Raw genomic sequence first — 16,587 nt, forward strand, 5'->3', positions numbered from 1 at the left:
TAAAACTATTCATCCTTCACTAGAGCTATTGACTAAACCCCTCCAGCACTCTATACCCCTACTGCAGTCTCTCAAAGCATGGTACTAGGACAACCCTCGGACAGACTTACCTGAAGCATCTGATTAAGATGCAGATTTCTGGGCCCACCCCGTTAGTGGTCAGATATTGTCTAAAAAAGTTTTCCATCTAGGTGGAATAGAGTTTGAGTAGTCATTTGAATTCAATAAACTGTGTATTGATCTCAGATATGAACAGGATTTATTACTACTTATTACTGGAAGAGTAAGTGATCAAACCAAGTTATAAAAACCAAATTCAAAAGAGCCTGAAAGGTTAATCTCCTCCTCTGAGTCATCAGATTACATATAATAGAAGTAATACAGAAGCTGACATTCAACGTGTATTTCTGAAAATAGAAGAATGAAGGGAGAGAAAACGGGCCAGGGCAGGAGGTGGCATTTAAACCCTTTTAGATGTCCACATATATTGAATGGCTTAAAAACACACAGCAAAACAAGACAACCTAGTATACAAGATAACCAATGCAAAGGTATGTATTAACACATTTTATTTGGTTAAAAGGTTAATAGCTATTGTTTGGTTAAAGGCTACTAGGTAAAAAGAAGCTTAAATAAACAGAAAGATAAGTTATATGATGACCAAAATGACTCAAAAAGTTTAATGTTACAAAATAGCTATTTTATGCACATATATCTATTAATAAACATTAAGAATGGACAAATCAACACTCCATGAAAGGCCAAACAAAACAAAACCTTTTCATCAAGCATTTCATCTTCTTGATACTGGTTATATTTCTGTTTTGATTCCTTATGCTTTGAAAATTCAGAAAAACCAGAATCCATAAATTCACTTCATCTTCTCATCTTGCTGCAAAGTAGAAAAAAAGGAAGATTAATAACAACCCAAAATTAATGCTTTTGCTGTGAAGCATGGAGAAGAAAATTGTTTCATCATATCAGTAGAAAAGAAGTTTCCTCAAACCATAAGCTTTGTTAAATATTTGAAATACTCTAATTTTTCTTAAATCTTACAGTTCTCACTATCAGAGTATTTCAAATAATTCATTTCAAATATTTAAGAAAAATTAATCAACATAGATTTTATATATTATGTGTTTATTACATAGTTCCTTTTTATTAGAAATTTAGCATATGTTCAAGAACATGTGAAAATATACAATTTAAAAACAAAGTAAGTGCTCATGTTCCTACACCCAGGTTAAGAAACAAAATATTACCACACCTCCAGTGTGCCCCTTTCTGATCACATCCCTCTCCTCCCCCAAAAAGGGACCACTATCCTGAATTGTATTATCACTCCTTTCTTTATAGTTTTGTTTTAAGCACTTGTGTATTGCTCTCCTAAAAAGTATATTGTTTGGTTTTATCTATGTTTGATAGATATCTTTATATCAATGGAATCGTACTGTAGGTGTTTTTCTGTGACTTTTTCCACTCAACATCTTCATTCATTTTCAAGCCTCTCCTTTATTGAAACATTAAACATTTTATATTCTGTGTCTGATTGCTGTTTCTGCTGATACCTTGTTCCCCTGTGTATGTAATGTTTTTCTTTACTATGAGGTAGCCCTTCATTTTCCTTGGAACTTTGGCTGTGCAAAACATGTTGAGGTGTGAGATGGACAACTCCCTACAAAATATTTGCTTCTAATAGACAATAGGGCACTATAGTTCATGCACTAATTATACTAAATCCTCTGCTTAATTTTTTTTTGCCTTCGAAATATTGTGAATTCCAGCTATAATCTGCAATAAAGGCTGTATTTTGGTTATGAATTCTAAGGAAAGATTTTTTTCCTCCTTAACTCAGCACCCAAGTTATTCCCTGGGGCTGAGCAAGCTAGTGGGGAGGTTATTTTTAGTTTGCTCTTCTACTGAGAAAGTAGATCAACTTTATGGAAGATCTATTAGACTCTTTATTTTGGATAAACCCTAGGATTTGTCTTCTGTCCCTAGCCCCATAGGGCTGTGAATGCAATGTTTAGGTTCACCTAGTTAGACAAATATCTTCAGGATAAGGTCAGTTCCCCTCTGAGTTCCTGCTATCATCTGATCTTTGATCTGAGCTTTTCTTACTTTCCTACTAAAAGAAATGTTGGTTAGCTAATAGTCATTAGCTAGGAAATGCGTTCAAGGTATTTTTTTTAGTATTTTACCCAATAATTTTATTTTTTCAGTAAGAGGGTAGATTCCTGCACCTAATACATCATGTTTCAAGATATGGAGTTTAGTTATACTTTACATGCATGTGTGTAAGTGTGGTTTTTAGATGAAACACATAGACATGGTCCCAAATTAAAAAAGGTATACAAGATTAGGTGGAAAGGTCTCTTTCACTCCTTTGTACTCCTCTTCAGAGCCAGTGTGATACCACTGCCTTGGGTAATTAGATAGAGTTTAATTAATCCTTTCAAAAGAAGTACCTATTCTAAATAAAACATAGCAAAATGCTGTGAGGAAATAATGTTCTATTTTAGTTTAGATGTACAGTGCATGCAGATGATTTGCTATACAGCTTAGTTGGTAAAATTTTTAAAAGCCACAACATTCAGTATAAATTCTGAGTGAGGACCATCCAGTTGCCACTTTTTTTTCTTCCTTCTTTTTGGATTGGAAATGGTATGCACTAGGTATATCACAGCTTCTAGTAGCTCCCATGAAAGTACATCCTAATTAAAGCTGCTTGCTATTATGGAATGATCATCATAGGTATTGAGGATAGGAGTGGTAGGAGTTATCAGGAAGGTCACATAAATATGTTTTTAAAGTCTTTATCTCTTAAAGACTTTAAGTCTTTAGTCCAGAGCACTGAACATGACAAATGAGGACATTTTTAATATAATAAAGGCCATAATCCAAAATGAATAAGTAATAATTATGATATTTACATAGCAAAAGGCGGAGCAACCACCTTTCTAAAGCAAAAACTACAAGAGATACATGGAAACACAGGACACAATAGATTTTAATATACCACTCTTAGTATAACCTTAGTACAAAACAGATCACTTATTTACAAAAAATAAGTAAAGAGACAGAAGATCTAAGCAACATAATAAATACAGTAAATCTTATGGATATATATCAAACTTTAGACCTTGATTATGGAGAATACACATTTAAGCACTCACAGCACAGTTATAAATGCTGATCCTATAGTAGGTCACAAAGAAAATATTGGCAATTTCCAATTTCCATAAAGCAGAAATATTACAATAAATAATTCCTGACCAAAATGCAATAAAACAACATTTACAAATAAAAACAAAAAACCAGAAAGTTTCATTTACCTGGAATTTTTAAAACCTCCTAATAACTCCTGAAGAAAAGGAGAAACTTAAAAACGACATTGCAAACACTATGTATCAGAATCAAGATACACTGAAAGCACTGATCAGAGAAAAACTGATTGCAAAAGACACTTTTTAAAAAAAATTTGTTTTTTGTGTTCTATTTACTTATTTTTATTTTTAATTTTTTGAGTCAGGATCTTTCTCTGTGCAGTGGCACAATCATGGCACACTGCAGCCTCGACCTACCAGGACCAAACTATCCTCCCACCTCAGCCTCTCTAGTAGCAGCTGGGACTACAAGCACATGCCAATATGCCTGGCTGATTTTTAAATTTTTTGTAGAGTGAGGGTCTCCCTGTGTTACCCAGCCTGGTCTCGGACTCTTGGGCTCAAGTGATCCTCTCACCTCAGCCACCCAAAGTGTTGGGATTACAGGTGTGAGCCACTGTGCCTGGCCATAAAACACTGTTATCTATATAAATGAAAGAATAAAAACAATAAATTGAAATGAGAAAACAACAACAATAAAGTAAATCAAAGAAAACACAAAGAAGGAAATAATAAATATGAAGCAGAAATCAGTGAAGCAGAGAACAGAAAAACAGATCCAATTAATAAATCAAAGTCCTGATTTTTTGGAAAACTTAATAAATAAACTACCTAATTTGATCAAGAAAAAGAGAAAAAGAACAAACACAAAAAATAATAAGTGACATAGGTAAAATAATTATGGGAAAAAAGATTTAAAATTAATTTACATGTCTAATTCATAAAAGATAATTTGCAGACTTTTACGCAAATAAATTTGAAAACTTAGATGAAATGGATAATTTCCTATGGAAATACAAATAACAAAAATTGACCCCATTACAGCAAAAAAGCTTAAACAGACTAATTTTCACACACAAAAAAAATAGTCAACGTTATTAAGGTACTATCCCACACAAAACAATAGTAGGTCCAGATGGTTTCAGAGGGGGATGCTAACAAACTTACAAAAACCAGAGAGTCCCAATGTTCTAAAATTATATAACATACAAATAATTATAAACATAAATTAAAATGCACTATCAATTATAATGAAATATAAATTATTTCATTAAAGGAACCAAGACAGTGACTTTCTTGATTCCCTTAATATGATACCTAGGCCAGATAAAGACAATTCAAAGGTGGATAACTATAGACTCACATCAGTTATGAATGTTGATATAAAAATTCTAAACAAAATATTTTGGCAAACTCAATTCAACATCACATTATGAAAAACATACTCCATGACCAAGTGAGATTTATTCCAGGAAAGCAAGGTTAGTTCGGTACTAGAAAACTCATCAACAGATGCCATGTTAATACATGTAAGGAAATAAAGTATATTATTATCTTCATAAATGCTGAACAAGCTTTTGACAAAATTCAACAATCATTCATGATAAACACTCAATAGGCATCAAGGGGCATCTTCTTAGTAAATTATGTACATATCTTAATCCTACAGCAAGTATCTTGTTTAATGGAGAGACAAAAATACTTCAACAGAAGTATTTCTACTAAAATCAGGAACAAGGCAAGCATGCCTACTATTCCTGCTACTATTTTAACATTGTACCTAAGTTATTAGCCAATGCTAATATAAAAACAGTAAGAGGCATACAAACGGGGTAATGAAGTAAAACTATCTCTATTTTCAGATGATATCATACTATACCTGGAGAACTCAAGACAATCAGTGAGATAAGAGAATAACAGAGTTCAGAAAGTAGCAAGATACAAACTGACACAGAATTCAACAGCTTTCATATATATGAACAACATTGGGCATCAGTTACATGTCCATATATAATAGCAACAAAGAAAATACTTGTAGACCAGTGGTTTTCAACTCAGGATGATTTTGCCTCCCAGTTGAAATTTTGCAACATATGGAGACATTTTTGGTTGTTATAAATGTGAGGGTGCTACTGACATCTAGTGGATGGAGGTCAGGGATACCGCTAAACATCCTACAATACACAGGACAGCCTCCCATAAAAGAAATATCTAGCCCCAAAGGTCAACAGTGCCAAGGTTATGAAACTGAGCCAGACAAGTCAATACCATCCTAAGATTCATTTGGAACAACAAACATTCGAGAACAGTGAGGGAAACAATGAAAAAGAAAAACCATGAGAGGATACTAGCCCTACCAGGCATTAAAACATACTATAGATCCTCTACAATAAACAAGGAGACCACTGGCAAAGGTGATGAGATGTCTCACTTCCGAGATGACATTTTGTTATATAAGACTCTATCCTGCTAGAGGACTTGCTCTAGAGATTCTCCACAGCTGGCTTTGAATTAAGTGGCCATGCTGTAAAGGAGGCTGTGTGGCAAGAAGCTAAGGACAGCCTCTAGTCAACAAGAAGAAGATGAAGCACTCTGTCCAGAACCACAAGGAAATGAATTCTGCCAACAACCTGTGTGACTTGGAAGCAGATTCTTCCCCAGCACAGCCTCCAGATGAGAACCAGCCCGGACGACACCTTTAGTGCAGCTTTGTCAGACCCTAAGCAGAGCACCCAATTAAGCTGCGTCCAGATTGCTACTTAAGCCACTAGGATTATGAGAATATTGTTATGGAGTAATAGATAACTAACACAACACACTATAAGCAATGAGCATACCTAGTGCTCAGATCTGGGTTTCTAAGCAAAATTCTTTAATTAAGGGAACTAGGCTTCTCAAAGAAGTGCCTGATTCTGGCACTTCTCACTAGGGTGAGCCTGGAACATGCTGTGTGTCAGAAAGTAAGAAAGTGCTCCAAATAGTATGAAGTCATGTCAAAAGGACACGGAAGCCAACCTGAAGGAACTCTTAGTGGTCAAAGTTGGAATAACTTGAGCAAAAAAATAAATATTGATGGTATTGGACTTTCATCTATAGAACAAAAGAGACACCCGTGATCTATGTCTATATCTATATCTATATCTATCTATAGAAAAGACAACTCTTCCTTACAGATGAATTCCAATTACTGTAGAAAGAAAGGGAGAAATCAAAAATCACTGCTAGTAGTACCCACAGTAGTAACTGTTGCAGGCAAAATCCACCAATGGATGCTAAAATTAGTGGGTGAAAGTTTGAGAAATGGAATATATAGACTTAAAGTATCTACCTCCCATGTTCATTAACAATAGAGGAAAAGATTGTGACTTCACAGTTAAAAAACCCAGCAGACACCACCTTAACCAAGGAATCAAGGCTAACATGACTAGTAATGAAACATGTTGACATCATGAAGCCTTGAAATGAGGCAAGAAGGACATATAATTTCTGTGAAATATTTGCCAAAAAAGCACAATTGCATTGCAATCATGAGAAAACATCAGACAAACCCAAACCGAGAGATATTCTACAAAATAAACTGACCAGTAGTCTTCAAAGGTGTCGAAGGCAGAAAAAAAAGAAAAGACTGAGAAACTGTCATAGGTTGGGGGATGCTTAGGAGAAACAACAACTAAATGCAATGTGGGACTCCAGATAGAATTCTGAAACAGAAAGTGACGTTAGTGAAAGTCTATAGTTTGTTAATAGTATTGTACCAATGCTAATTCTTTAGTTTTGATAATTTTACTGTGAGCACATAAGACATTAAAATTGAGGAATGCTGGGAGACGACCATATGGGAAACCTTTGTATTATTTTTACAACTTTATCATAAGTCTAAAATTAGTTCAAAATAAAGTTTAACTTACAACTCATTAAAAGGCAAATGACCCAACTGAAAAATGGGCAAAGGATCTCAACAGGCATTTCTCCAGGAAGATACACAGACGACCAGTAAGCACATGAAAAGACGCTCAACATCATTAGTTATCAGGGGATTGCAAATCAAAACCACCATGCAATATCACTTCATACCCACTAGGACGGCTAGAATCAGTCATAGAAAAACAAGTGTTGGTAAGGATAAGGAGAAATTTTTTAAAATCATCATCATTGGTAAGCATGTAAAATGGTACAGCAGTTTTGGAAACAGCTTGGCAGTTCCTCAAACAATTAAACAGACTCAGCAATTCAACTCTTAGGGATATATCCAAGAAAAAAAAACAATACTTTACACACAAAACCTTGCAAAAGAATGTTCATAGTAGCATATTCATAATAGCCAAAAGATGAAAACAACCCAATTGTCCATCAAAGGACAAATGGATGAACAAAATGTGGTATATCTACACAATGGAATATTATCCAGTCATAAAAATGAATGAAATACTGATACATGCTACAATATGAAAGAAACTTTAAAACATGCTGGGTGAAAGAAGCCAGTTGCAAAGACCACATATTCTATTATTCCATTCATACGAAATGTCTAGAACAGGGAAATCTAGAGAGACAAGAAGTTGATTAGTGGTTGCCTAGAATTGGGAGGATAGGAAAGTGATAACTAAAGGGTACAGGGTTTCTTTTTAAGTAAAGAAATGTTCTAAAATTGACTCTGGTAATGGTTGCACATATTGATGAATATACTAAAAACCAGAATATTGTACACTTTTTTTTTCTTTTTTGAGACAGTTTCACTCTATCACCCAGGTTGGAGTGCAGTGGTATAATCTCAGCTCACTGCAACATCTGTCTCTGGGTTCAAGGTGACTCTCCTGCCTCAGCCTCCCAAGCAGCTGGGACTACAGGCGCGCACCACTATGCCCAGCTACTTTTTGCATTTTTAGTAGAGATGGGGTTTCACCACGTTGGTCAGGCTGGTCTTGAACTCCTGGCCTCATGTGATCCACCTGCCTCAGCCTCCCACAGTGCTGGGATTACAGGTGTGAGCCACCACATCTGGTCTAAATTGTGCAGTTTAAATTGTGTGAATTATATCTCTCAATAGCCGTTTAAAAAAAAAAAAAAGAAAGGCCCCTTGGTCCTTAATTTCACTTTTAATTTTCTTTTACCCTGCCTTATATTACTGCCATCTGCTGGTTATTGTTTTAAAATACCCATGAGAATCATTCTTTTTTGTTAGATGTGATCATTGTTGTCTAGTTTTGCTAAGAACTTTAAATTCTTACTTTTTAGAGAGAGACATATAGAAGTGTTTTAAGAATTAAATGACTCAATATTTGAGACTCTAAAATACAACAAAAAGGATAGATGAAGCAAATACGACAAAGTGTTATAACTGTTGAACCTGAGGAATGGATAAATTGGAGGAGGGCACTATTCTCTTTGTTGGGGTATGTTTGAAATTTACAAAAATAAAGAGAAAGGACTGTTATTCTTTGAGAGTAAAGGACACATAAACCACTTTGACTTCTAGGGAACAAGGTAGGAAATAAACAAATGGGGTAACAAAAATAGCTTGCAAATCACAGGCCACAAATTTTAAAAATTATAAGTGTCAGGTTACAATTTAAAATATGACAGTAGTAGAACGGGGAACTAACCAAAAGTAAATCAATTTAAATACAGACAATCCTCCAACCCCCTAAAAATAGCCTGTCCAAAGGACATATTTCTTCAGATCTTACCCAAATCATACTGTGGTTGTTACATATCAATAATATACATTTTATTGAATTATCAGAAGTGCTCAAATACTAATTCAGGCAGAAAATTTTTTAAGGATATATTTTATAATGGCATACTAAAATCATTTGAAATACTTACTCTCTGAGGTTTGGCTCTTTAAAATGGAAAGGAGTACACCTTCTTCTTCTGCTTGTCTGTTCTGAAGATAGATCTTCTGACTTATTTTCAGATTCAGCAGTGTTATTTGAAACAAAACTGGTATTTGTCAAGTCCTGTAATGGTCTATCGCCTGAAAAGAATATTATTTTTCACAAATATTTTTAAAAGTATATAGAGATACAAATAGATATGAGCTATCTATAGTGGTTTGCAAATCACTGCAGCAAATTTTAAATCTTGATTCAATTTTGAGAGGAAAGAGACTAACATTTGAAACAAACTGTCAAAGTAGCCTGCAACTTTTTTATTCTGAAGTCACATATGGCTCCCAAAAGTTCATCCTAGTTCAACTCTTTTCATGGAAGCACACAAATTACAGTTCATTCAACATATATGCCATTGATCACTCACTCTGTGTAAGGCACCATGAGGAGCACAGAGATAAAAAATGTCTCACCAGTCCTCTAACAAATCCTGCAACTCTAAACCTTTGTAATTCTTTTGCTTCAGTGTGCTTTTACCTGGAATTGACTTACCCCCCAAAACCTTAGGGATCTACACACATATATTGAAATAATAGGCTCCCAGTAAAAATTTTTAATTGGTATAGGAATGTTTAATGATACAAAATTTCTAATGGCAAAAGAATATTTTTAGGATCCACTGTTAAGGAAAAAAAATGAGATAAGTAATGTTATATATAGTATGACTTCAAATATATATTTAAAATTCCATAGATTTGGGTCTGCATGCACATGGCAAATGGACTAAAGTTCTCCCAGGTGATTTTTTCCCCCTCCCTTTTTCTGACTCTCTACTTTTGATTTTTTTGCAATGAGTACTATTTTAATAACTGGGAAAAAAATAAAAAGTAAATACTACAGGTAAAAATCTTACTTATCCTTTAGGGCCTAAAATGCTACCTATTTAAGGATGTGTTTGAAGATTCCTCTAGTCAAAATTACTCCCCATTATATCCCTTAGCATAATACATGTGCTTAAAGAATCGTTTATTCCATTTCACCATGATGTTTGTTACGTACATGGAATCTGAGGAAAGGGGGTTGGTATTGTTTATTTTTCAGTACTCTATAATATCCAGAAGGGTTTGATCACATTACATATATGTTGTTGAATGGGGAAAGAGTCTCACCCTCAAGAAACATGCAACTGTCTTCAGTAAAATAAAAGCCAGTACAATTCATTATTATATACATTTAAAACATTCAGTTTCCTTCAGATGTATGAAAAAGCAAATTATTTCCCTATGGTCTTTATTAGGCAAGTTTGTGGTAAAGGCCAAATCCATTTGTAGTTGTAAATGTCCAAGATACTCTCACTGTTCTTTCCCAAAGTATGAAACTTTCTTTATTCCTTCATGCTATTTCTATGGATCATGTACTCAGTTATATATTGTTTTTAAATTCCATAAAAATACCAGTTAGAAAATACTTCATTGGCTAAGTAAAAAAAAACAAAAAACAAAAAAACAAAACACTTCTAAAACTTTATCATTTCATAATGATTATTAACCTACCTATTCCTGATTTTTGGGTTCTCCGGTTGACTTTAAATTTCATCTCGTTCATCTTCTCATGCTCATCATCACTTACTTGAAAGGCTGGTGAGCACTCCAAGGCAAAGTTTTCTTTTATTATCACATTTTTACTAGAAGAAATGCACAAAGGTTCTAAACCTTCACGAACACTATCAAAGGAAGAATCTTGTATGTTAGGTGAATGTATCTCAGACAAAGATCTAAATGCCTTTGTGTAAAAGTTTGGCTTATTTTTGACCATTTTCTCATTCTCCAAATTGTTTTCCTTATCAGCTTGTTCAGATACAGTAGACTTTCCCTGAACGCTGTCAAGTATTCTTTCCATTACTTCATGGCTCTCTGGAGAAGGATCTATGGAGGTTTTCCTTTTCTTTGACTTAGATGTCATTTTATCTACCTTTTTAACCTGACACTCTCCTTCTTTTATTTCTTCCACAAAAGGGAGATCTCCTTTTTTATTCAAAGTGGTAGTGCTTTGCTTCTGAGTCTTACATAGTTCAACTGGGTTTCCTGGATCAGAATCTGCTTCACTAGTAATATGTTTTAAATCACATTCTAAGGAGATAGATGTCTGTGAAGATTCTGTTAACTGTGAAGCAAGTTTGTTCTTACCTTTTGTCAAAATGTTCTTTGCCTTGCATGATGATTCTTTCTTACGCTTTTTAACTACTTTGTAGGAATCTAAAATTTGATCACAACTTTCCTTTTCATTACTGTTGACTTCCATATAGTGTTCATTGATAATGTCTTGGCATTCAAGTTTTTGTTTAGATTTATTTACTTTAAAATCAAGATCTTTTGTACAGCTTTCTTGGACATGTACATCTTTATCATTATCCTCATATATCTGGTTCATTTCAGAAATTATTTCTGTCTTCCAATTCACTTTATTCCTGAGCTTCTTATTTATTTTTGATTCATTTTGCTCAGCAGATTTCCTATCAGTAACATACTTTTTCAAATCCAATATATTCTTGGTGTCATAATCACATAAATTTCCATTATCTTTGATGAGAAGATCAACTGTTTGAAATTCATTTGTGACTTGTAGATTTTCAGAAATTGTTTCTTTATCCTTTGGGGTCAGAGAGAAGAAGTCATCTTTTTCTAGGTCATGTACACCTTTGTTATCATTCTCATATATTTGGTTGGTTTCAGGAATTATTTCTGACTTTTGATATACATTTGATCTAGGCTTCTTACCTATTTTTGAATCATTTTGACAAGCAGGTTGCATATCATGGACAGGTTTCACCCCCAAAACATTTTGAATCTCAGAATCATACAGGTTTCCACTATCTTTGGTAGAAAGAGCAGGTGTTTCAAACTCACTTGGGTCTTCTAGGTTTCCAGGGATGATTTCCTTATCTTTTTGAGTTAAAAACAGTGAGTGACTTTTAACTGTGTATTCTATACTTTTGTCATTATCTAAATGATTCACTTCAGAAATTATTTCTGTCTTCCGATTTACTTTCTGCCTAAGCTTCTTATTAACTCTTGATTCATTTTGCTGAACTGGGTACATATTGGTGATCTGCTTTTGCAAACCCAACACATTCTGGGTCCTATAGTCACATCGATTTTCATTATCTCCAGTAGAAAGAGCTGGGATTTGAAGCTCTTTGGAAACTTCTATGTTTTCAGAGATAGGTTCTTTATCCTCTTGGGTTTTGAAAAAAAAATTACCTTTTTTTAGGCCATGCACCACATCTTTATCATTATCCTCATACATGTGGTTCATTCCAGAAATTATTTCTGTCTTCCGGTTTACTTTCTTTCTAAGCTTATTAATGTTTGATTCATTTTGCTCAGAGGGTTGAATATCAGTGACATATTTTTTCAAATCCAATATATTGTGGGTCCCATAATCACATAAATTTCCATTATCTTTGGTGGAAAGATTGGCTGTGTGAAATTCATTTGTGACGTCTAGGTTTTCATAAATGGTTACTTTATCCTTTTGGTTTGGGAGTAAGTTATCTTTTTCTGATTTGTGAATCACAAATGTCTGTCTAGAAGCTTTACTTTTATTACAAGTTAGGGAATTCCGACCCTTATCAAATTTACTCTCCTGGTGAAATTTACCTGAACTTTGGGATAAAGAGTATGTTTCCTCTTGCTCATTTGTTATTCTTTTCTCCTTTTTATTACACTGTACATTTTCTCTGTCACCTTGTTCAAAGCCAGTTTGAAGGGTCATTTTCTTCAGTTCATTCACCTGAGCCAGCTGTTCATTACTGAAAATAAAACCGGGATCTTCTGCATCCCTTTTGCCATCCAGGACATCATATCTTTCTGGCCTGTTTTCAATCTTTTCCCCAATATCGACATCTGAACTATTTTTAAACTGTCTCTTTGATCTTTCTCTCTTTTTTTCAGAGCTGGAATCTTTCACTTTTCTGAAAGTTTTCATTCCATGTTCATTTGGTTTTTTATTACTTTTCTTTTTAATGCCTGTTGAAACTGTGACAATTTTGCTGACTTCACTAGCAGTTAAATCCATGTCAGCATCATACATAGTTTTCTGCAATTGAAAGTCATCATTATCCTCAACTTGATTCATGCACTCTGCATTAGGTTCTCTGGCAGACTCAGAAGATAAGCCAGGAAGATCTTGTTTATTTCTTTGCATTTCAGTATCTGTTTCATTAGTATGACCATTTATCTCATCACTGCAATTTAATTCTGGACTTGAAATGTGTTGTTGATCTAAAGCTGTTGCACAGGGAGTGTCTGCAGAAAGATTATTTGATTCCCAAGATGACCCACGCTTCTTCCTTTCAGTCACATTACTAGGAGATGGTTTCTCCCATCTGTGGCCAATAGATTGGGCGTTTCTCATCTCACTTATTAGAGAACTCTTAGAACTTTGGTCTGAGTGGGAATGGCTTTCTATTAAGAAAAGGAAAACAAAACTCAGAAATAAGTAATGAAATAAATAAGTTACTTTAAACAAATTAGATTCGAAATCAAGCTGTTTCACAGATATAATTTCTGACAATGTGTTCGGCTTAGATCCTAACATTACTAAGAATCTATGCTTATAAGAAAATCAGTTAGAAATGATGAGTACTCCTAAATCACATTTTACATTTGTATCTATAGAAAATACATGCTGAGAATTCTGCCTCAGCCCCAACAGTAGGGTGGAGTACAGCCAACAGTACAGCCATTAGCATACATTTCTAGAGTGGAAGGAGGCCAGCAAATGAACCCAAATAATAGTGATAACTCTGAAAAGGATTGCTATCAGCTAAAATTTCTATAAATTATATATACATATATTAATATATGTTTGTATGTGTGTAAATACATACACACATGTTTATATGTATACTGTATACATTATATGTATACCATATATATGTGTGTATATATGTATATATGTGTGTGTATATATTATATACATATACATACATACACACACACACACACACACATTTTCAGAAAGGAAAAACAATTCTAAGCTCTAAATTCAAAATTGTTATAGTTCCATATCCCAGTCTGAAAATCTATGGCAAATCTGTAAGCACCAGACTACACCACAGATTATCATTTAGGAATACTATGTAAATAAAATGTAAATGCCATCTTTTTTCTTGCTCAACCATTACCCAGACTCAAGTTTTTGCTTTACCATTAATTAATTGGTGATGATCTTGAAAGAGTCTCTACACCTATCTAGCCCCCCAATTTTCATATCTACGAAAAAAGAGGGTAAAACTAAGTAAATATATGGTATCTTTCAAATCATAAGCTAAGATATCGAGAAAAGCTCATTAGGTCCATTTATTTCTAAATATTTCTTCCAGAGTAACAGTATTAGGCCACTGTGGATCTGATGTTTGTCAGCATATTTACTTTAAAATTAAATCTATCACCAGCAGTTTTAAATGGCAGAAGTTAGCAAATCTGTAACATAAGAGAGCTAACTTATTAACTGTTATACATAATTGCCCTCAGGAAGAACATCTGATGAATGTAACTAATACAAATACTCAAAATGAATTTTTAAAACAATCTTACCTCTGGGAGGTACATCAACTATAGAAGAAATATGTTCTGAATCATCTAAACCATATACATTTTGATTATTTTCTTTAAGAAATAACACTTCCAAATTATCCTGAGTTGATAAAGGTTGTGTTGTTGATCCTGAAGAGGGAATATCAGGTAATGTCTTTGATTTAATATTGTTGTCACACTGCATTTTCTCTTTATCATCATCTTCATCATCATTTGAAGTTAATGGAACCCTAAAGGCAAGTGGGAAGAAAATGAGAAATTATGTATTTTATAAATTTTCTTTAAATCCATGGACAGTTATTTCTATATTCTATTTAAGATTGAACCACAAATCGACCTGGTACTTTTTCAAGTTCAATGAAGACACTTAAAGGTAGGAAATGAGTAGTTCCTACTAGAACAGAACTTGGAAGGAAACAGGAATGCTTCTTAACCCCTTAGTCACAGTGGCCCCAAAAGAAGATAATTTATATATTCACTTCTTGTGCTATTTGAAGATTACTATTAAGGAAATGAAAAAAGTTCAAATGTACTTACAAATAGCCATGTATAATATTTATACTTTTCATAAAATTAATTCTATGTAATACCCAAAAATCTTCCTTTGGTTTCTAGAAAATATAATTGCATATAAAATTATATGTGAAATAAGTTTGCTATGTTTCCAAAAGGCATCCAAGTACCCTAAAATCATTATTCCTAGAGTAATTAAATCTATGGGAAGAAAACAGACCGAAATCCACAGAAATAATTTGATAAACTGACATATTTGAATTCAAAGAATGAAGAGTAATATCGTCCACAAACAGTAAAGAGCTGTCTTGTATTCCAAGGAAATCACAGATATTTTAAAATAATTTTTAATAAGAAAAATAAAATATTTCTGATAAATATTTACGAGAAATTTAAAGGCAACTACCAGTAGAATAGCTGTTGGGTGGAAATTTCTATACCACTTGAGGAAACAAGTTAACAAAAATAAACAGAGAGGTTCTGCTTCTGGTAATGGCTAAAAGTTACTATCAGACCAACCCTACCTAACATAATGACTATAAATTCTGGACAAAATATTTAAAAAAACAACTACTAGAAGTCAGTGAATGGACAAAAAGCAAGTAGAGAGCTAGCGAAGGGGGTGCCGACACTTGGAAGAAGAGTGAGTTTCCCATTGTTTTACAGCCTCAGCTAGTGCCACATTCAAAAAAAGTTAGAAACCTACAGTCTTATTGGTTCCAGGTTAGAATTCAGGGCAACTATAACAGCTGTAAAGTGATGGGGGGAAATGTCAGATAAGAGAGGTAGAGACGAGAGCCCCAAATTTTGTGTATAAATGCGCACCAAATATCTAGCTGACCTCGGAATCCCATATATATGAGGAAGATTCGAAGCAGCCTATCTAAGGATAAAACAACTAAAATGAGATTTCAGATGTTGCTTATTTTGGGTTCAGACAAGGTTACTGGCTATTAAAATTGAAACATCAAAACTCTTTGGGAGAGCATAACTGAATCTACATTTTCTCCAACAAGGGATACACAATACCCAGGTGCAATCTAATATTATCCAATATATGAAGCAATAGAGAAACATGATTTAAACTCACGTGGAAAAGATAATCAAAAGAGAATGATCCTGATACACAAATGGCCAATAAGTACGTAAAAATATACTTGACATCATTAATTATTAGGGAACTACAAATAAAAACCACGATGCGATACTACGTCATACTCCTAGATGGCTATACTCACAAGAATAGATCATTATTAACAAGTGTTGGTGAGCAGATGGAGAAATCAGTGTCAAAATACCGTGCTGGCGGGAATGTAAAATGGTGCAGAAGCTTGGAAAAACAATTTGACAGTTTCTCCAAAGGTTAAACATGGAGTTACCAGATGACCCAGCAATTCTACTGCTAGGCATATATTCAAGAGAACTGAAAATGTATGTCCACACAAAAATTTGTACATGAATTTTTATTGCAGCATT

The 16,587-nt window shown here is 33.9% G+C and overlaps 1 protein-coding gene across 4 annotated transcripts in view; it reads right to left on the minus strand.

Moving 5' to 3' along the window:
• Positions 1 to 242: 242 nt before the first annotated feature.
• SGO2 (shugoshin 2) overlaps positions 243 to 16,587 on the minus strand; it is a 65,809-nt gene continuing 49,464 nt past the window's right edge. For 3 of the 4 annotated variants that reach the window (XM_058439837.1, XM_058439827.1, XM_058439841.1), the window contains 4 exons: positions 14,599 to 14,828; positions 10,552 to 13,464; positions 8,994 to 9,144; positions 444 to 892 (listed from right to left, as the gene is read on the minus strand). In XM_058439837.1, coding sequence (XP_058295820.1) covers positions 877 to 892; positions 8,994 to 9,144; positions 10,552 to 13,464; positions 14,599 to 14,828 — 3,310 coding nt within the window. In that variant the 3' untranslated portion in view covers positions 444 to 876. Of the gene's footprint in view, positions 893 to 8,993; positions 9,145 to 10,551; positions 13,465 to 14,598; positions 14,829 to 16,587 lie in introns of all 4 variants that reach the window. The other variant, XM_032755023.2, reaches the window with a different exon arrangement.

Source organism: Hylobates moloch, unplaced genomic scaffold (assembly GCF_009828535.3).
Source record: "Hylobates moloch isolate HMO894 unplaced genomic scaffold, HMol_V3 SCAFFOLD_1, whole genome shotgun sequence".
Classification (NCBI taxonomy): Eukaryota; Metazoa; Chordata; class Mammalia; order Primates; family Hylobatidae; genus Hylobates; species Hylobates moloch.